Source organism: Anastrepha ludens, chromosome 6, assembly GCF_028408465.1.
Source record: "Anastrepha ludens isolate Willacy chromosome 6, idAnaLude1.1, whole genome shotgun sequence".
NCBI classification, from domain to species: domain Eukaryota; kingdom Metazoa; phylum Arthropoda; class Insecta; order Diptera; family Tephritidae; genus Anastrepha; species Anastrepha ludens.
The window spans coordinates 52,550,853-52,573,810 of NC_071502.1; the positions used below are offsets into that span (position 1 = coordinate 52,550,853).

General features: G+C 35.0%; 2 protein-coding genes across 2 annotated transcripts in view; one reads left to right on the plus strand and one right to left on the minus strand.

Moving 5' to 3' along the window:
• The first annotated feature begins 1,816 nt into the window (after nt 1–1,816).
• LOC128867354 (uncharacterized) lies at nt 1,817–2,930 on the plus strand. Its single transcript, XM_054108502.1, has 2 exons — nt 1,817–2,181; nt 2,321–2,930. The coding sequence occupies exons 1-2, from the start codon at nt 1,979–1,981 to the stop codon at nt 2,601–2,603; spliced, it is 486 nt and encodes a 161-aa protein (XP_053964477.1). The 5' UTR covers nt 1,817–1,978; the 3' UTR covers nt 2,604–2,930.
• A 3,856-nt stretch (nt 2,931–6,786) lies between these two features.
• Nucleotides 6,787–22,958, minus strand: part of LOC128867071 (protein Wnt-5) — a 194,908-nt gene continuing 178,736 nt past the window's right edge. Inside the window, exons 7-9 of the mRNA XM_054108165.1 lie at nt 21,948–22,050; nt 20,087–20,254; nt 6,787–15,263 (exon numbers count right to left, since the gene is read on the minus strand). Of these exons, the coding sequence (XP_053964140.1) occupies nt 15,076–15,263; nt 20,087–20,254; nt 21,948–22,050 (459 nt within the window). The 3' untranslated portion in view covers nt 6,787–15,075. The remainder of the gene's footprint in view (nt 15,264–20,086; nt 20,255–21,947; nt 22,051–22,958) is intronic.

Sequence of the window (22,958 nt, forward strand, 5' to 3'; positions counted from 1 at the left end):
GTATTTGTGGCGAATAGGAAAAGTGAAACTACCAAACTGCATATATGGAGATACTGAATATGATGATGCGGAGCACACCTTCTTCAAATGCGAGTGGTGGAACATAGAGAGAACAGGTCTGCAACGAGCTATTGGTGTATTTACACCTAAAGAAATTATCGAGAAAATGGTGATAGACGAAGAAAATTTAAATGCCGTATCGTGGAGGATATTATCCGAAAAAAAAGCGTGAAATGGAAAGTTATGCTGAAGAGCATTGAGCATAGGTTTCTCAAAACAGGCGACCCTGGCGCAGGGTGAGTAAGTAGGTGTCCTTCTTAGGACGCCGTCTTGGCCCTCTACCTCGAAGTAATGCGGAAAGAGTCCCGGGGGGGAGGGACAAATCCATGAGAAGAGGAGGGATATTTTTAGTGGAATCGCCACACACGTAGTAGCGACGGCTACTATGATATAGTATGGTGCGAAGGCACCAACCTCACCGCCAAAACAAAAACAAAAAAAAAAAGAGAGGGCCAATAGTGTGCAAAAATATGTGTGCCATACTATTTTCGATTACCTGATCATTGTAGTGTCTTCCAGACCGATCTGGTGGCTATGTCACGCCACTATAATTTGTGCATAAAATCTATTTCAATTTTAATAGAGCTGGCAAGATCCAGCCAGCATATCAGCGCAGAAACAATGCTATAGATGTAGAAGTTCCTTCATGAGTAAAAACTACGCGTGCTTAAAAAAAACTCAAAATCCATGATCCATTGCCGTGAGTTAAATTTATTTCATTTAACTATTCGCAGGGCACATGCCAATCTGCCTATACATATACACACATACAGAACTTGTAACGTGGCTATTGTGTATATTTAATTGAATGCAACAAATTGAAATTACAAAATTTCTCAAGCCACGAACATGTTTCTTATATTTTGGAAGCCATTAGAAAAGCAGAGGCAATTATTTTGATACACAAACATAAAATATATAAACGAGTGGGCTGTGTAGACTAATTCCATTAACGCACGAGCGGGTGAGGTCATACAGATCAAATTGGAAAAAAAAATTTCATTCAATTTCCAAACAAAATACACATAGATTTCTTACCAGCGACTCACCAAAATTTACGATATGGGTCAAATGTCTGGTAATTAACAAAAATTATTTTGTCATGTATTCAAACGTCTGACTTCGTAAATAGTGACTAGGCACTTGAACTATTCAAATTTGGGTAATCTGAAATATGATTGGCATGAAAAATGTGAATTTTGCGTTTTTAGAAGAGGGCTAATTTGAAAAATAGGAAAAAAATATAAAAAAATAAAAAATATACATTTTACCTTCAAATAGGAATGGATTTTTTAAGAACAAATGATTTCAACTTCTAATTTATTGCAAATTAGCTATGCTATGAATGCGATTATTTATTAAAAATCACCAGAGAAAATTACTGATCTCTCGAGTATGCAAGAGAGCTAGTTAAGGACGCATTGCTTGGAAAAAGTTGAATAAAAGCTATTTTTGTAAAAATTTCACAGAGAAAAAATACTGTTTGCGAGCATACAAGTAACGAAGATCATGAGCGTAAATACAGATCAGTGCGCTCTCTAATAGCAGGTTGAAGACAAGTGATTAAACAAAGTATTTGAATTCAAATGCATACTGACTAAAAAGTATATTTAAGAGCGCAGCAGAGCGATTGAGAAAATATGCTTGGAGCAGCATTTGATGGCAAATTGTGCCTACGCACTCCACTGCGCTCGATTGTCACGACTTTCGCGAGTAGACACCCAAAAAATTTCAAATTAGTATATGGCTAGCGTTTGTGAGAAACAAACTAATATTTATTAACGGAAAAACTGGCGTCAGCTCATATACGATTTACGTAAAAGAAAAGCGCAAACTATATACCGGCAAACAAATCGCGTAAAAATACAAAACAAAAATTATTTTTTAGAAGCAAAGTTGTTATAAAAATCAGTTCAGAATGACCGTCGATGAAAAGGAATGTGTGGAGGTTATAATCAAAGGTGAACCCATACTTAAATCAGTCGAGCTAAAGAATATTGGCTTTCTCGAGCCGCAACCGGTTATCGTCAATTGTCCTGCCTGCGAAGCTGAAGCACTAAGCACCGTGCGTCTGGAGGCGGTTACATGTTTGCAACGGTTTCTCAACGCAACAAAGATGTGGTAGGTTTTAAATGAGGCAAATTTATTTATCCAAAAAGCTGTACTTGCAAAAATAATTTGTCAATCATTGAATTACATTAAATTTACAACTTAGAATAGCAAACATTTTTTAAAGACTATGTTCCAAATCTATTTCTAGTAAAAATTGGCAGCGTCGCACCGATATCAATCACTATTGCAGCAAATGTGGCTGCTATATCGGCCGTTATGTGCCGATAAATTGCAGTGAACGTTGCATATCGCGCAGCGCTCGAAAAATGGCCGCAAACGACAGTATGTCCCTGAAGACACGACCGCAGGATTGTGCCGAGAAAGTGCAGAAGACTCGCGGGAAAGTGAAAGCAAAGCGCGCTGCAGCAAAAGCAGAGAAAGAGGCAGCGGAATCGCAGGTGACGACAGTAATGCCAGAGGACGCAAAGTGAGGAAAGAAAGAGAAAGAGAGAGAGGGAGAAAAAGAGGGAGAGAAAGACAGAGTAATAAGAGAGAATGCGTTGAAAAAATACAGCACATGAACTTATTCAAAAATTCTGCTAACTGAGTTATTTTGTTAATATTTCCTTATGAAAACATGGTGCATTCTGCTGCAAAAATAATACTCGTATAAGCCTTAGTCTAAAACTTTGTGCAAATTAAAAAAAAATTCAAAAAATGTCAAACCTTTTTAGAAAAATCTTAGGTATAGAGTTTTCTGGCCTACTGAATTTCGATATAATAAAGTGTAAGTCTGAAGGACTTAAAAATCGCGTTGATTTCAATATCTTTTTCTGGCGCCAGAATGCATTTTCTCCATACAGCGAACACTTGAAAACTGTTTGTACACCACTTGAATAACCTGACGCTTTTGCAATTACGCGTTCAAATTTCAAGCCAATCAAATCAAAACTGACCGAGTTATAACATAGCATTCTTACTGGAAGGTATATTAATATATCAAAGTTTTACGATAGGCTAATCAGAGCAAAATTGAGGGACTTACAGCACTGTTTCCGAGGAAATTTGACAGCTTTGTTATTTGACAACTAATTTTCATGAGTTTTGCATATTTAGAAAGGCGAACGCTTCTTCTTTTACGCGTCCAAATTTCAAGCCAATCAGGGTAAAGCTGAGCGAGTTATAGCACTTTTACTGGAAGGTTATATGTCAGGGCACATTATTGGAAACGAAATGGCCCGTTTTGTGGCGTAGAAAAAGGTCACTTTTCCTGTGTCATTTAGAAAGTACTGGAGACGAAAAGAAGATAATATGGGGCAATTTACGGGGTTTATTGTATATGTATATTATATTATATGATAGATTGAATTAATATCTTACTAACATAGGAATATATTCCAATGAAACGTACAGGCTCTGTAGCGAGGAAGGTGAAGCCGCCAAACATGTGCTGGCACCGTGGGACAAGCACTTGAGTAAATATATTTTACCATACGAGGAAATTAGAATTAATCAATACGGCAAATACTAAATATTATTGAGAAAGTTAGACTCAGAAAAACACTCGGAATCCATAAAGGCGCACAATATACATATCTTTCACATCGCAGTGTTAATAATAATAATAATAGGTCTATTTATAAGTTCGTGCGGTTTTACAACAGATGGCGTAACTTGATTATTATTCCATCGATCCACATTTCCAAACATTCATTGGAGAGCTACTGTCGTAAGGCACAAACGTCAGTATAAGTTTTTTATTTGAAGCGTAAACAACAATATTTTTACCACACTTGAAAATGTCGAATTTCGTGCCAAATAATGTGTTTTTGCGGGGAATTCTTCTTCATTATTTTAATATGAAGAAAAAAGCAGCCGAAAGTCATCGTATCTTGGTGGAAGTTTATGGTGAGCATGCTCTATCTGAGCGAACGTGCCAGAAGTGGTTTGCACGCTTTAAAAGTGGTGATTTTGGCTTGGAAGACGAAGAACGCGAGGGTGCGCCGCCAAAGTTCATGGATACCGAATTGGAGGAATTGCTCGATCAAGATCCGGCTCAAACGCAAGAAGAGGTTGCAAAAACTTTGGGAGTTGATCAATCAACCATTTCCAAACGTTTAAAAGCCATGGGAATGATCCGAAAGGTAGGCCATTGGGTGCCGTATGAATTGAAGCCAAGAGACGTTGAACGCCGTTTTATGGCATGCGAACAACTGCTTCAACGGCACAAAAGAAAGGGTTTTTTGCATCGAATTGTGACTGGCGATGAAAAGTGGGTCCATTACGACAATCCAAAACGTCGGGCAACGTATGGATACCCTGGCCATGCTTCAACATCGACGTCGGCGCAGAATATTCATGGCCTGAAGGTTATGCTGTGTATCTGGTGGGACCAGCTGGGTGTTGTGTATTATGAGCTACTGAAACCGAATGAAACGATTACGGGGGATGTCTACCGACGACAATTGATGCGTTTGAGCCGAGCACTGCGAGAAAAACGGCCGCAATACGCCGATAGACACGACAAAGTTATTTTGCAACATGACAATGCTCGGCCACATGTTGCACAAGTGGTCAAAACATACTTAGAAACGCTCAAATGGGATGTCCTACCCCACCCGCTGTATAGTCCAGACCTTGCGCCATCCGATTACTATCTCTTCCGATCGATGCAACATGGCCTGGCTGACCAGCACTTCCGTAATTACGATGAAGTCAAAAAATGGATCGATTCGTGGATTGCGGCAAAACCGACCGAATTTTTCACAAAGGGAATCCGTGAATTGCCAGAAAGATGGGAAAAAGTAGTAGTAAGCGATGGACAATATTTTGAATATTAAATTTGTAACCATTTTACGTCAATAAAGTTTCAAATTTCGGAAAAAACCGCACGAACTTATTCATAGTCCTATTAATAATTTTGATTCTAGAGCAGCTCTTCTTGAGAATAACGCAAGGTAAAATCAAATAAAGTTGGAGGAAAATTGCGAATAAAGAAAGAAAAGTTATTCTTGATTATAAATTATATTTTTGATCTGTGGTGAACTTTTTCAATCTCGAAACATCAAATAACAATTATTACTATATGTACTTCTACATACATATAAATGGTGCTTACATCTTTTACTAGACATTTGGCTGAATTCCTCCTTCAATTTCTAATGTACGTCTTGATGTTGTTCCACAAATGGTCCCTTCTTTATCGCAGTTTTCTACGAAACTTCCAAGCGGTCGGACTCATAACTCGAACAAATCTTGACCGATTGACTTAAAATTTTACGATTATGCATGAGTGGATTTTTTAGATATACGACATAGCTTCCTTTATTACCAATTTAACAGTACATTTTTTCGCGAATTTTTAATTTTGATTAAAGACACAATTTTTGAAAAAAAATCATCAATTTTTATTGTTTATAGTAAAATAAAAGATGCAGTTAAAGTTTGGCCAGTCGCGTTCGCGTCGAAAAAAGACTTCGTGGAAAAAACAGTGCAATCGCCATTTTCCTGTATCGTGCTCTGAACAAAAAAAACTAATAATAATTTATACAGTTTACAATATGTACTATAAAGGATCTTGCCTTTAACAATTTTTCTACTCGATTTATTTAGTTCATTATCCCATTGAAAGAAACTTAAAAAATATGCAATTTACTTGCCACCGCTGCAGTGTCTTACCTTTCAATTTAAATATGCCTGAGTATAAATATGGTACCTGAGTATAAGGATTATATGGAAATATTGAGATATGGGTTATTTATTAAGAGGTGTTATTTTGATATTCAAAGAAAGTTGCTATTTTTTAATATAAATGATCGGATGTTTATTTCATTATAAAGAGGAAAGTATGCCGTTAATAGTGGAAAATATTGTAACATCAGGCAAATGACCCCCAGGACCACGCTTACAGGACAATATCATTTTCATGAAATCTTCCATAACCGAATTGCAAAGTGGCTGCCCTATGCCCTCGATAGCCTCACGAATTCCGTATTTGAGGTCTTGAATTGGACCTGGGCTGTTGGCGTGGACCTTCTCTTACACGTGGCCTCAAAGAAAAAAGCCACAAGGTGTTAATTCACAAGGTCTCGGTGGCCAATTGTGATCAACTCTTCGAGAGATAACACGGCCCGGAAACTTTTCCCATAAAAGATCAATGGTTTCGTTGCTTGTGTGGCACATAGCGCCGTCTTGTTGAAATTTAACCGTTGTCCAGATCAATACCATCCAACTCCGGCCATAAAAATCGTTAATCATCTCTCGATAGCGCAATCCATTCACCTGTAACACCTGTTATTGGAAAACCCTTTACAATCATGTTGAGGTGCAAGTGCGGAGTAACACTGCTACTTGTAGGCTCCCTGCATTTACAGCCGTGAAATTGAAATATCATTATATTTCACGTGGTTTATGGTTATTTGAGAGCAGCCATTGTCAGCAATACAAAAGAGGAAAATTTAAAATGAGCAAAGAAATCGAATTATTAGAAGAAATTGCTTACATAGCGAGTGCAGAAATGGTGGTATTCTTGATGAAAGTTACGAAAGCTACGTTCTTTCTCTTATTTGAGTTTCGGGTATTTCCAAATAATGAAAAATATTCCTCTATTAAAACAAATAATTGTGATGATACAATAAAAACACAAAGTTTAATGTTTTTTAATCCTTTAATTTGTTTCAGCTGGTTTTTGTGATCATTTTTAGTTAATTATTTTTGCGCCATCTATGTTAATTAAATATATTACTACCGCTTTTCTTACAACTACTAAAACTTACAAATCTAAGTTTAAGCATACATATATTTTATCGTTTTCAATTTCTTGCATAATATTACAGACAATGATTTTTCATCTTTTTGCATAGTTGGCAATATAATCTCAAACATTTTACATACATATAATCTGTGCGAATTTTATTGTTTTGCTTTCCTACAATAATAAATAAATTAATATAATATTACTTCTCTATTTAACTTACTTTTGTGTTTGTTTCATTTGCTGCCGAAAAAACCTAAAAATTTCATATTTTAAGCGTCTGTCGACTAATGCTTTCGGCATCGGTTTTTAATATATTATATGAATCAATATACTATGATTTAAATTTCAATTTACAGCAATAAATATATTTTTCTTAATCTTAACATAGCATAATATGCTATACCAATCAATCAAGTGCGTTTGCAGGAAAGTTCTAGTATTCGAAATTTGAACTGTAGTTATTTTCGACTTTGACAGCTGAAATAACATCCGTGCTGTGTTAAGAGACTTAGTTTATAGTTCGAAATTTACATAATCGATCTCGTTCGCTTGGTAGAAGTTTTGAAAATATTATTAACAGAAAAAAATCGAAAATGGGATAATCGATTAGCCGCCTAAATAGAAGTTGTGATTTGTCACCATTAAACTATTGCAGAGCTGATTCAAGAGTCTTGAAATGGTCATGAAATAGATGTTGGCATTGGTGAGATAGTTAAGTGCCGAAGTATTAAGGCGAGGTTAAAAGTGTAGGGTCCTCTATTAATACGACGATGCACGCGCCAATGACAACTATTTTAGACAACTCACTGCAATGAATGCATGAACACTCGCTGTGGTTCGAAATTAACTCATTTGCGTCTGAGAGGATGAATTGAAAACCTTCACAACCATAGCAGATTTCCCAAATGAGTGCTGTATGTCTGGCATGTTGCAAAATTTGAAAAGAAACGAACCACAAAATAAAGGAACTACTAACTCTGCAATGTGCAAAACATTTCTAAGAACTAAGAGGAGTAGTTTCTCTTGTCCGTACAAATGAAAATATTAAGGCTGTACCTTGCAACTAAATTCAGTAAAATCAACTCGCACCAGAAAGCAGGAATTTTACAATAAACGCTTATCTCAATCTTACTTCTGGTGGGATGCGGAAATGTAGCTTATATTGAAAAATGTTTTTGCTAACATACGTACATAAGTTTCTATATATCGACCGCAAGCACATTCGAAAGTGCTAACAATATTTGCCTGGTGCAAAATTGAAGCGACATTGTTGCTAAGTCCTAGTTTCAGTTAAAAACATTGTACTGCAACATTACTGTGAAAATGTTTACATAAAATATGTACCTGTTGAGCAACAGTGTGTCTGAATTTTAGTCTCAGTGCCATTGTTGCGTAGCAATGTTGCTAGCAATATGATGATGGAAGCAAGGTACCTGAGTGTAAGAAACACATGAAAATGTTGAGATACAAACTTGTTGAGATAAAAATGCTGAGCAACACTGCTAGTTGATGGCTCTATCACAGACGTGAAATAGCGCTGGCAATATCAATTTATTTCAAATGAACATTTCACAGCAACCCTAGACAAAAAATAAGCAATCAAATTGAAAAGAATCAAAACAGGAAAATTTAAAATAAAATAAAAATATTTCGTTATTAGAAGAACCTGGAAAGCATTCCTCTATGAAGCAAATAATTGTGATAATATAAAAAAATGTTAACCATATTTTAAGCAAGCTTACGTTTTAGATTTTTTCAATTTTTCCATAGTTTTACTTTGAACACAAATTAAAAATTTTTAAATTCGATGAACTGTCACTTTTAAAAAAATTTACATAGCAAGTGTAATTTAAACAGTGGTGAAGAAATGTCGCCAGCTTTTCACAGACGTAAAATTTTACTCATATTTCACAACCAATAATTGTATACGGGTTCTGACAGCTTTTTCACATGAAAACAAAGTACTGCTTAACTCAAACCTCAGTTTTAAATATTGTATGTATTATTTATTAGGCTTTCCTGCGCGCCTATGCGCAGACAACAGCTTTATAATAACTTTTACACTTCATTCAGAAGCACTGTTAGAGCATGAATCTGCATTTCCAGCTGCATGTAGCTAAACAAGTTTTAAGGATAACTGTTTTCAAATAAGTCTTGCTGGCAGCATATTTAAATGACGCAGCTATTTTTATATGTTTTTTTTTTGTCAAAACTTCTATAGATATAATAAACCTAAAAAATGATATACTAATCAATTAACTTCCCTGGATTGGATCAATTTTTCTTCTACTTTGTCAATCTTTCAGCAGATATGTACCTAGTAAGTTGTGAAATGTGCTGATATTGTCCATTTTGGGTGCAAAAAACTTGTTAACATATCCAGACCTGATTGAACTCATTTTAGAGAGTATGGTGTTACAGAATCCATTGAATATAGAAAATTCTCGGTGTACCAGGCGCCTAGAGGCGTCATTATAAAGGGTGGTTACATTTCAAGGGCCGATGTTGAATGTGAACCACACCTAAACGTCAACGACACCGTTAGACTTCTTTCTTTGGGGTTATTTGAAAGAAAAGGTGTACGTCGATAAGCCAGCAACAATTCAAGAGCTAAAGGGTGAGATAATTCGGCACATTAACGACATAGAACCTCAATTATGCCTCAGCTTCATCAAAAATTTGGATCATCGGATAGAGGTGTGCCGCCGAAGACGCGGCGGCCATTTGGCCGATAATTTTGTTCCATACATAATTGAGCCACACCAATATTATCATAATAAAGAGAAATGACAATAATTTCTTAAAAAAAAATTGTATTTGATTCAAAATCAACACCGGCCCTTGAAACTTAACCAACCTTTATTCGGCTCACTAACATATTATACTTGTATGTAGTGTCACAATTACAAATCGAGATGAAAGTGGAGCTGGAAAATGTGCTTAACTTTAAGTGACGTTTAGGTTAGATATATAAATGGTCTTTCAAAAGTGGCGCATAGGTCTCACTAAAGAATAATTCCTAGGCGGTACCTTTTTTATGTCATCTTTGACATATCGCACCCTAAATACAAAAGGGTCACAACTCAAAATGTACTTCTGCTCAAATATGAACGAGACGTTATCAATAAAACGGTCTGCGCATGACATATGGCAAAAATAAATTTTTTTGGTTTTTTGGTAGGACTGTTATAAGCTTACATGGCAAATTTCAGCGTGATATGTCACATAGTTTATTTTCTGTGCTACTGTAAACAAGTCAAGCTCGAGTGTGGAAAATTTTGAGTTGTGACCCTTTTGTATTTAGGGTGCGATATGTCAAATAGAGTGATGTGCAATTTACAAGATACAACAATACGTTCAAATTTATTGCCGCCACTTATCATGCAAATGGACTATATTTAAAAACAACACATAGCTAAATTCGTGATTTGTTTGGGATAAATAACTATCCGAATGAGTGGACAATTAAATGGTTGGAGAAAAAATTTCAAGAAACTCGTTCTGTCGAGAATAGAAAAAGGACTGGTATACTGTTGAGAATATTGCTGCGGTAGAGCAAAGTATTGGTGAGCAACCTTCAACATCGATGCCTTGTTCTCGACGTTCTCAACAATTAAGGCATTCATGAATCGACTGTTTGGTGGATTTTAACTGTAGACGAGCACATTTAAATGATAGCATTTTTCACATATAATTCATAAGAGTCGTATTTTGAATAAAAATAATGAAACCTGAAAGAATTTAAATTTTTACATGTTTTATTCTGCAACATCTGGACGCGTGTTTTGAAATACTCTTTATAAACAAATAAGATAATAGAGGCAAGAATAGAAAGATAGAAATGCTTTTAAACAAAGCCTTGCAATTGTGTCACTCGAACAGCTGTTACTCTCAAATTTACTGAGAGCAAAGTATTTGGACCGACCCGATTTCAAATCCAGCCAGAGGCTGCCACTTTAGCAACATTCTCCAAAAATGTATGGAAAAGACTTTATGCCGTTACAGCAACAACAGTGAAACATGTACCATATGTATGTATGTATGCAAATAAATAACTTTAAAATTAGTCCTTCATAAAGAATTTTCGTTAGTCAGTTGGTTGAAAATTTAATAATAATAAAATACAGAAACGTTGCAGTATTATATTTTACTCCTATAATTAAGGCTCTAGAAAACAAGTCCTAACTTTGGTGGCCAAAAATGTACGTACCTTTATTTGTCAAAAAGTAGTTTTTTTCAATCTGTTACACAAATTCCGTTAGTTTTCCATACTGATTTTTAGTAAGAAACGAAATTTCATTTATTCTTCGCTATTAAGTATTTATTTAAATCAGCACTGTTTATAAGTAAAACTCCTATATTTAAAAATATTCTACACTAAACTATAGGTGTAAGTTATTTGTTTATATGTATGTATGTATATACTAATTAAGCTTACAACAAAGATACGGTAAGTAAGAAAAGTGTCAGTACTGGCATTGGAAATTGAGAGCACACACTTCACTTAGCAATATCTTACACACACACGCACGCACATGCACGCACACTTAAATTATAGAATTCAGTACGGAACTACAGATGATTCGTGTTTTTTTTGCGCTAGCAGATAGTAAATGAAATTAAATAGACTCATATTCTTGAGTTTTCTTTTTTTCAGATAAAATAAATGCATCTTACAATTATGGAATTTCGTTTCTACATACAATACAGCGCTTTTCGGAAGCTACCTGCGCGTCTACAAATATACATACATACAATTACACGGAGGGTATCAAATTTCAGCTCATCTCATTACATTTATAATTACATTTACTCAGAGTTAAAAGCTAATTTCATTTTTTTCAGTTTTTTTCAGCATATATGTATATACGTACATACATATATGTATGACTATGTAAATACAATAATTTATCGTTCAGATGTACAGCGAGTTACAAAAGTCTAAATACACACTTCGAAATTTGATTTTAAAATATACGAAATTTTTCTAAAGAGATGTAGATTAGGTCCTTCGCTCTTTAGTTCATTTGTGGCCAATGAGATCCATTGTGATGTCCAGAAGAAGATTTCCTTGCAACTTTCCCTAGATGTGCTTAAGATATTTTTATATATTTTTCCTTTTTCCGAAAGCTCTTGCAAAGGAAGTGTGCCTCAGGTTCCTGAAGAATTAGTATTTCAGAAATATGAAACCCATTCTTCTATTAAAACGAATGAATTCTACACATTTCTCGTCTCGACATATTCCATAGAAATCGGGCCTGTCCAGCACGTCTCTGGTATTCTCTGTAAGTTCAATTTAGAGAGCTAAAGCAAGGTCAGTGCTCTTCGTTCATCTCATGATGGCCAAAGTAAACGTAATACTCTCCAGATGTCCAGATTAGTGCATCCGTTGTTAATAGCTGCTCTCAGCTTCTCCTCAACATGCGACAGCATAAAACTTAAAGTGGCTTGTATACTTGTGCAAAAAATTCTTATACCATTTTTTTTTTTTCAATCTACCAGCAAACAAGGGCAATACCATGAAACGTTAAGTCTCTCAGCTAAATAACACTAAATTTGTGGGATACAGAAAAAATCACTTTGCAAAGATATGAGATATGGGAGGCTAAATATGAGTTCCATGGAAAACTCTCTAACTTCAAAAAACCCTAAAAGGGTGTGAGTGCCAATTATATATGTATGCATAGATATCTATTTTTCCAACTTTTAACATCTGATTTTCGCATTTTTGTCACTACTCGCTGCACTCTACGTCGTCTGCAGATAGTCATTAAGCTAGAACTTTATAGCAAACTTTCACGATGTTGTGGCTTTCAGCGCTTTATTGAACTAACAAATACTATACCAAGATATGGATTTCGAACTTAGAAGCTCGAACGGACGAATCGAGTACTAATTTGAATTTAAGTTCATCAATTCAATGAGATTTTTGTCAACAAACCTTTTTTTGTGTTGTATTGTATTTTTAAGCTTTTGACTTGCGTATTTTTTGAAATTATCTGTGAGGCAGAACAATTTGGTTTTTCCTGTTTATGTGACAGTTCATAATTTAAATTTTAATTTAAACTGAATACCTGAATACCTCGTTTGTTTGAGTGAATAGAAAGTTGTTCAAATTTATTTTGAAAAATAATATTCAACTCGCAATGATAATCCACAAGCTATTATTGAATCTAACAAGAAGAAGTCGAAGTATACTAAGAATAACTCTCTCGTTCGGACGATTTCACATCTTTATATTCATTTCTCTGGGAATATGTACAGCCGCATGCTTACGTCGATAAACTATAATCGACGGGTCCGGCACTCGAAGTGTAACCAACTTCAGACCGCTCGCGCAGCTGATGCTATCTGTTAGTTGGCTAAATGACAGTCCAGATTATTGTTTACAAGCGCACGGAAGCATTTTGCCGAGAGTAAACGCGAAAAGAGAAAATAAGTAATGGAACTGAAACGTAATAGTGTGATTGCATTATATTTGGCTGGAAAATCACAACGAGAGATTGTTCGTGAGCTCAAGCACCTTAAAGAAAATCAAGTTTTTGTTTGTCGTACCATTACTCGTGACAATGATACTGGTAGCATCGTGAAACGTCATGCAGGTGGTCATCAAAAGGCTGCACCGTCACCTGAAATGGTTAAGAACTTAAAAAGCGACTTGAGCGAAATCCCCGACAAAGTGTCAATCAAATAAGGAAAGAACTGAAAATATCTGACCGTAGTATCCGCCGCGTACTGAAAAATGATCTCAAAGTCAAGCCTTACAAGATCCAAAAGGCGCATGATCTCACACCAAAGCAGGAACAAGTCAGACTTGAGAGAGCTGAGGAGTTGCTTCGCTTGGCCGAGAGTTGTCAATTTCCGAAATTGTGTTTTCTGACAAAAAGTTTTTAAAATTCAGCAATTCGTAAACTCCCAAAACGATAGGGTTTATTTAACCGAACGTTCATCCGAGAATTTGAGTCATCGATTGGCCACCAGGAGGCAGCACCCCTCATAGGTAATGGTTTGGGCCGCTGTAAACATAGATAGGCGCTCTCCAACCCTTTTCATCGAGCCTGGCGTTAAAGTAAATGCGAAATATAATATGATCGGGAAAGGTTGCTTTGAGGTTGCCTTGAAGCCGTGGGGCGATAAACATTTCGGTTACAGACCATGGACGTTTCAACAGGACTCGGAACCATTCACAAAGCTCAAGTGAACCAAGAATGATTAAAAAACAACGTTCCGATCTTCATAACGTGCACACAATGGCTTTTAAATTGACCAGACGCGAATCCGATGGATTATTCTCTTTCGGTCTGAACTGAAAGATTCACCAATCTCGAGGAGCCGAAAAAAGCCATTGTCCGCGAGTGGACCAAAATACCTGCAAATCACAATCGGGCAGCTTGCGATTAATAGTCAAGGCAATAGGAGGTCATATCGAGCAAAAGTAAATTGATTCTTTATTTTGTATTATTTTCTCACATTTTTTACTTTGAATTGAATAAAAGTAATTTTCTAAACTGAATTTATGGCCTTTTCAATTGGTTACACTTCGAGTGTCGGACCCAGTATGTAGATATACTCGTACTATATATACAATGAAAATAGAGACTGACTTACTGCGAAGAGTGACCTTGGAAAATTAGACATTAAGGCAGATTATGCCATTATTGAGACATTGATGACTTGCAAAGTAACGCCAATTTCATGTTGGAAAAATATTTTATTGCCAATTCAGCATATTCGCCTCTAAAAGCACCTCTCTCCCGATAATTTGCTTATTCATTTTAAAAGTAGTTTATTAGTGTGCATTTAAACTTTTATCCTCAACTGTAGTTTCTGTTTTTGTTTTTTTAACATAAATTTTTTCTTGTACTTATATAATAATTCCTCTTTCGTACTGCACTATTAATTACAGTTATTCGTTCAACATTTCGTTTGTTACATACTTCACATACATCTACATACATACTTAACTTTACATATATATATGTGAGTATGTGGATTAGCATGAAACTTTGTGATGCGCAGCTAAACGAAAGGATTGTTGGAGAGGGAGATTAGCACAGCAACTGTTTCAATAGATTTTCATTTGTGTTTGTTTTATTTTTTGTTGTTTGTTTTGTTTTCTTCTTCTTGTCACCGCCATGTGTTTAGTAGTTTCATTTTATTATTTATGATATTATTTAAATTTTTTGTTTTTTTGTAAAATTATTTACTTATTTACAGGTGTGTTCCTCGAGCACCTTCACACAAACATCACATTTGACCTGGCAGCACCAGTGGAATTTACAATTGCACCGTTCTCGTACCACAATGTTTTTGGTGTTGTAGCCTCGACCGCAACATAAAATGCCGCAACCATCCAAACCGGCGGATGTTTTATTGCAAATGCGGCCATGAGTGCCTGTAAGTAGAGAAAGTAAATGTGAGTGGAAAAATTCGACATTCGAATTCGTAATTAAACTTAAACTTAAACTTAAACGTGAAACTATAGATTTTGTATAGGAATGCTGCACAATCAGTTTTCCATTTTCCCAATTTAATTTTTTAAGATTCAAAAATTTCACAACCAAAAATTTTCAAAAAATCAATATCAAACTAAAGAGGATATATACATACATACATCGTTTAAGACCCTCCTACCCGCAAGGGAAGAGTGGGAACGGGCCGATGTGAGACAGGGCGAGCCCATCCATGTATACACAGATGGCTCAAAGCTCGAGGGCAGGGTGGGCGGAGGTGTATGTATATTCCGAACATCTGGGGATCTCCTTCAGTTTTCGACTCCCTGACAACTGTAGTGTCTTTCAGGCTGAACTGATGGCAATAATAAAAGCCGCGACACTGATACAGTGTGATGCGATATCCGAAAATGATATCTACATTTTTATTGATAGCCAAACGGCGATAAAATCTCTCACAAAACAGTCGACAACCTCCAAGGTAGTGATGAAATGCCGCGCATCTCTTAACGAGATGGCTGAGTCATTTCACCTAAAGGTAGCATGGATTCCTGGCCATCGCGACATTCAGGGTAACTGTAGAGCCGATGAACTAGCGAGACTTGGCACTAAATTGATTGATGAGTACATAGATAATGACATAGGGATACCCTTACAAACATGTAAGTTACTCATCCTTGAAGAAATTGTAAAGAAGGCAAACGAGAGATGGCGTAATGAAGCCACCTTCAAAATCGCCCGTCAACTGTGGCCAACTTTAAATGCTAAACGCACAGAATCTCTGCTAAGCCAAAATAAACACAGTCTTAGCACATTGATCTCAGTCATAATGGGGCATTGCCTAATAGGTAGACACGCCCAAAGGATGTGTGTGCAAACACATCACTTCTGTAGAAGTTGTCTAGATGAGGACGAGGAAGAGACAGTCTCGCACCTACTGTGCCACTGTCCTGCTCTATCCAGACGCAGGTTTATTATTCTGAGTGAACAATTTTTTGATGAGTTGGAAGATCTCAGTTGTACAGAAATCAGAGATATTTTAAAATTTTTGAAAAGCACACACTGGTTTTAGAACAGATAGGGACAAGCTCCCCACGCGGCATCACAATGGGATATGAGCCTGAGTGTGTCCCAGAGGACAACTCCTTCCATCTAATCTAACCTAAAAGAGGATATATCCAGTACTTTGAAAAATTTGTTCTTAAACATTTTTGAATTTTCTAATGCATTATTTTGAAGAAAAAAAAGTTAAAAACATACGTACTTATGTTCTCATAATTATAAAAGTGGTCTAAGTCATATATTTCCTGTTTCGAGATATTCAATGAATTGCATTTGAATAAATTAAAAAATATTTTTATATTAAGAGACGTTTTCATTAACCGAAATTTATAATGAATATGAAGTTTTGTGTGAACTCCAAACGAAAATGTTCTTTTTAAAGTTGGAATTGACTTAGAACATTTTCTAAATTTACCGAATGCCCTATAAATGGCTTAAGGGGGGCGCCTGGTTTATGAGGTCTAAAAATTGCATCTCTTTGCGATTTTATTTTTTTAATTTAGCACTGCAAAGTTTTTTCTATCTTTTAATGAACATTTAAAAAGTATAAAAAAATTTTGTACTGGTTAAAATAAGTTAAAAAAAAAAAATGTTTAACATAGAAATTAGTAGAGCGCTGCAACGCTGGAGTTTCCAACTGGCGTACAAGATACAGCTCGTAATTATTATCTAAAGCAAAAAATTCAAATGGATTTCTAATTATCATGATTTTTTATTCTAGGTGAACTAAGAAAACTGAGAGAAATTCCAAAATTTCAACTTTTTGGAGGTTTTAAAGAAAAAATGGCTTTCTATAAAAAAAAATTCACTTCAACTTGGTATAAAAATCTTGACAACATTTTTTTTATCTATTTTTTTAGTTCAAATAGAAGAGAATTTAATACTGAAGGGAACAAGCTATGATTCATTTCAAACGGTTTATTAGTTTTTTTTCATTCATGTACGCCAATTCAAAGAAATCATAAAAATGAAAAGTCGAGAAAAGAAGATAAAGTTTGTACTATAGCTGTCCGGTCACAGCGTAACTACCTAACGCTCGCCCACCTTTGGCTTTGTATCTACGGAAATATTGAGAATTAGGCTCTGTAACTTTGTGTGAACATTCTAAAATATATTAGGAATCGCTTAAAACGAAAAAAAATTGATTTTTTTTTACCTTATAAACCAGGCTCCCCCCTTAAAGTACGTTCATATATGCATTAATTGCCAATAAATGCACAAAATGTATCTACCCGTTCACATATGGCAGATTACTTGCAAAATTGACGATCAGCTGTCAATACATTTTATTTAGTTTTTACTTTGATGTTTTTCTTGTATGCCAAAAAGCATGATTATTATCTAGGATTTTTTTATAATCTCAGATTTTGGGAGAGAAATATTGTATGGGATATCTTGCTTTTTAATTACGGATTGGGAGTTAAGCACGAAAAAGTAGATAATCTACTTATATGTGAACGTATTATTAAGGCAATGAAGAACCACGAGTTTTATTTGAAACAATAATATAGAAAAAGCAATCCATTTTTAGTAGTTTGAAACTGAAAAACTGGAGGGATCTAGTAGTAGTTGTAAACACATAATGACTTGATGTTTTTCTTCCGTTACTGGTCTAGTGGTATATTTTTGGTCTTCCTCTTTTCTCTCTCTATGACGTGAAATTTAGAATCAACTAAAGAAGTTTTATGGAACATTTAATAAAGTTAATTTTTCAAGAATCGTATCCACTGTACTTGCAGCCAAAAGACAGATTCGCCCGCAGTATTTTTTACTCTACTTGCTGTTGCCTCTTCTAGAGATTTCGTTGAAATAAAATCCGGCTGCGACATTCGTTTTATATCAATTCACAATAATGCCTAGGGTTGTATAAGTAATTTTCTTCTTTATTTTAATTTCTATCAATCCAAAATCATGGTCGTTCAGTAGAAAGGAATGATTATTATTATTACAGTGTCATTTATCGGCTTACTATGTAGTTCATAAACGCATCAAAGAAGGCCAATCGCCATTTTCAAGTTAGACTTATATAATTTCTTCAAATTTGTGACTTACACCACTTTCATAATTAACACTAAAAGAATCCCAATAATGTTGCAATTACAATCACCACTTTTGACGATATCGTAAACAATTATTTTTTCCTTGTTCACTCCACTCGGGAGCATAGGGCCTCGTCAAGACTCAGTCTTCCGTTGGTTTCGTTAATATATTTGCTTTCTGACAGGGTAGGTGATTGATTAGCCTGCCGCTACATCGTAAAAATTACATTGAATAAATTTGGTTTAAAATAAAGTTGTGTGAAATAACTGATAAATTGATTTTTTTTTTTAATTTTAACCTAAACCACTTTCATATTTATAAGCTCTTTTGTATAAATTAGACAATTCTATTTATTAGACATTTTATTTTACTTAATAAGTTGGGGAAGTTAGCACGTTCCACTAATTTATATAAAGTTATATTATATATGCCTTTAAGCCGTTATTCTGGCTATTATAAAAACTTAAAAACAAAATAGTTCAACCTTCCGTCGATGAAATAAATCATACACAGTGGATTCCACTCTTTATGAACCCCTTTGAAATTTTCAAGTTTTTTAAAAAGTTAAATTTATGAGAAAACGGAAAATTGAATATGCAGCATTACTACAAAGTGGCGCAAAATTAATCACTTTATCGGAAGATTTATAATTTTTGGAAATGGCTTACAATAGGTCAAAATAAAGATTTCTAACACACAAAATCATTTTTTTATTTTGTAAAAAAGTTATTCAGGAAAAAATGGATGATTAATTTTGCGCCACCTTGTATATATGTAAAATGTCCCAATTTCAAGTGTAAAGGCAATTTTTCCTGGAAAGCAAAAAAGTAGATTTTCGAACTCGCACAGCAAAGCGACTATATAATTCTGAAAGTACGTTATAAGAATACCGTTTGTGTTAAAGAAAGTGATAGTATAAACATATTAACGGCTCAAATCCTCTGTACAATCAAAGTCTCCAAATTTTGGTCTTACAAATTTTTTTTATAAATTTGAATCTGAATATTCTATAGTAGAATCTCACCAATATCATTTTTGTTTAACATTTTAACCCCCTAACTTTTCAACTTGCATGCCAATGTGACAACTTATTTAAAAAAAGTCCAAAAAGGTCTTTTAAACACGACATTTGAGGATTAAAACGCTCCACGAATAATTTTTTCACACATTTTTTCACGATAAGCGAATTTAGAAAAGTCGTCAATGCAAGCATTTGCTTATAATTGACAGAAATACTCGTATAACTCCACAGTGTTAAAAATTCGACAAGAATTATTCAGGAGACATTTTATACAAGGATACGCATAAAAAAAATATATAGATATATATAGATATATTTCTAATTGTAATCTACTTATAAAACTTTTTACACGTAATATAAATATTTCTATTACCAAAATTTATAAATTTTGAACCACGTAACAGAAGTTAGACGTGCTACACTATAACTTTCTAACACAAAAGTTGTGTACTCTAGATGTGATTTCAAGAATAATTTGTTCGCTTTTCTGTTTCAAAAATGCTGTCGAACAATGTATTTAATAATAAATTAAAATTATAATTTTATGTTTAAAATATTTATAAATTTTTTTTTATCTTGCTTTTTGCCTTCTGTGATTCAAAATTAGCACAACCACTCATTCGTTTATTATTTTTTCCTAACCTGGCCACTGTAGCTGTCGGCTATTGCGACACCAATCGGGGCTCTCGTCCAGATAGACCAAATCATGCGCCGTTGGAACCTTGAATTGCGGATCCTTAACCTGTAGTCGTCCACGCTTGTTGAGTTTCACCTCTGTGGATTCTTCGTATTTTTCGCGCAAATAATCACCTGTAAATACATGTAAGAGAAAATTAAAATAAGCGCGGTTCAAATAGGCGTACATGAAAAATGTAATTGGTTTTTTTTTATTTAATTGTATAATTTCCTGGTAGAAAAGGAAGTAAAGCAGACTAATTTGTTGTGCTCCCAAACAAATGCATACTGTTCGGTGCAAAAGTTCATAAATCTCATATAGTAAATTCAACCTCCAAATGTCAAGTTATAACTCAAACATGTACAGCGAGTATGGCTATTGCTCATTAGATGCACTGCCTTACCAACACATGTAATTTAAGGCAGCTCTCTTCCGCATTACCAACATAAGTTCATTTGTACCAGTTGTTTCATCTATTCGCCGCTTGCTAACTCTTGGAGAAAAGAAGAGGTTCGGAACTACACTATTATTCCCTTTTACCATTTATATTTATTCCCGCTATCGCCACTAGCGCCCTCTGACCATTCAATGGTTTACAATGTATGTCGATAAGGCGGTGCTACATCAAAGTTCGCGGCCTTTCTGCTTGCACAGTTTAAATTCAGTGTAGTTGCAAACCATTGCTGTAGTTAACATCATGAACGACTTTTTAACAGAAAACTTTTAAATAATTTAAAGAGCGAACTGTTAACTAATATTTATTCACATAGGTACTAAATTAAGGGGGAAGTCTACTGTGAATTTTTCAAAAAATCGATTTTTTTTTATTAGCTTAAAAAATACTTTGAACCCTCTTAAATAAGGTACAATATGTGTTACAGCTGGCTAAATTTTTCTTCGTTGAAATTTCGACCTTTTCCCGAAGCGCTCCAAAGCGCGTACCTGCTATACTGAAACTTTAAACGCATTTTTCTCGAAACTAAGTTTTTGTATACAGTGTACACGATATCTCGAGTTCTGATAAATGAATCAGCTTAAAAATTTAATTATATATTCTCTGTAATAGTGTCTCTCGTCTGACATAGGATTTTTTTGATATCGTTATTTGTTAAATTGTTATAAACAATAGTAACATCAATTTTAGGCAAAAAAAAAGAAAAAAATTTCAAGAATTTTTTTTTCAACGCCAAAATTTTTTATCGACATAATCCTACGTCAGACGAGAGTCAATACTATGTATATGATAACAATATTTTGTTTTTTTGTTTTAGATCACCGAAACGTAAGATTTCATGTACACCGTTTAGGCACCTAAGAAAAGCGGACCTGCGCTTGCAGAAGTGCCACAGCGGCCATTTTGAATATTTTGACTTAAAATTTTTTTTTCAAAAACTTAAATATATAATAAAGATAAGAGTTTAAATAGATTTTATGTACGAGCAATATTTTGTTAGAAATAAAATCCGGAAAATAAGCCTGTTTTTTCCCTTGTCACAGTAGACTTCCCCCTTAACCCGGCGTTCATCGCTACGGGGTAAAAAATACCACAGCGTTAATAAAACCACTTCAAACTTTTTTTCTACAAAATATCGTGATCTGCCGCTTTAAGTACCTTTCTGCATAGAAACAAAAGACGCGCTCCATACGTTAAATAAATATTTAATTAATTATACACCTACATATATATATTTTACCCGGTTGCGACCGTTTGTGTTTGTATTGGCCTAGCGACAAACCCCGGAGTAAAAGAAGAGATGCGGCAGAATACCTTTTTATGGGGTGACATTTTTATGATGATGGGCATTAGCTACCTAGAAAATTTCTTACCGATTTCTCTGATGGAAGAGAGCTGTTGCCAACAGGTGATTAAACTGCATGAACCGGACACGCCGTGACATTTGCAAGTGATTCGCGTTTTCTTGATGACAGCCTGAAATAAAAAAAAAGCATTTAAATAAAGAAACAAAAATTTAAGTTGCCATTATAAGTATATACGAATGAAGCACTTGCAAGATTAATATTGAATTTGTGAATTCCTTTTTTGCGAAATTCTTATTGTTGTTTCATTCAATTTAAATAGTTAAGCGTAAAATAAAAATATTTATATTACTTTGAATTATAAGAGTGACCATACTATATATAGGTTGAAGATCTTTGTGAGATATCCGAGGTTTTTTAGCATCCGGATGTTAAGTGAGTCGGTGCAAATGGCTGAAGCTTTTGTTTCCTTGATGGTTACCTGAACCTGACCGCTGGAGAAAGCAAGCGGCGCGCAATTGTTTGGGAGTTTATGAAGTCGTCTTTTGGCACGACGCTTGGATCTATCAACCGGAGAATGCAAAATGAGTTTCCGGCTAAACAAGCGCGCGCACCTCGTCAAGTCTGACGAAGTACAACCATCAAAAGTGATTGCCACCTTGTTATTGTGCTTCATCGGTTTCGATAGGAACCCTACGGTGGACCAGAGCTTACTAACACTAGAGTGGTGCTCTTCCCACTTAGTCCGTTTTTTCTGGCTGACCAGTTGCCGAATGTCCAAATTGAGATCCTTTATTCGGGGATTCGCGTGATCGGCCTGGCGTATGCGTTCACGCTTGTTTGCTAAAACAGCTGCTTCAATTGGGAAATTGGGACATATTGAGTAGCGCTCTTATATATTGGTGAGGTAAAATGATTTGAGTGCGAGGGGAAGCTGACATCAGAAAGCAATGATGCCTAAATGGTGGATCTTCTACTAGACAATCATTAAAAACTTAACTGTACTATAAAATTTAATACTAACATTTGCGTTTTCTCTTGCCTTGAAACTTCACTGGCGACATTATATTTCAAAAAATA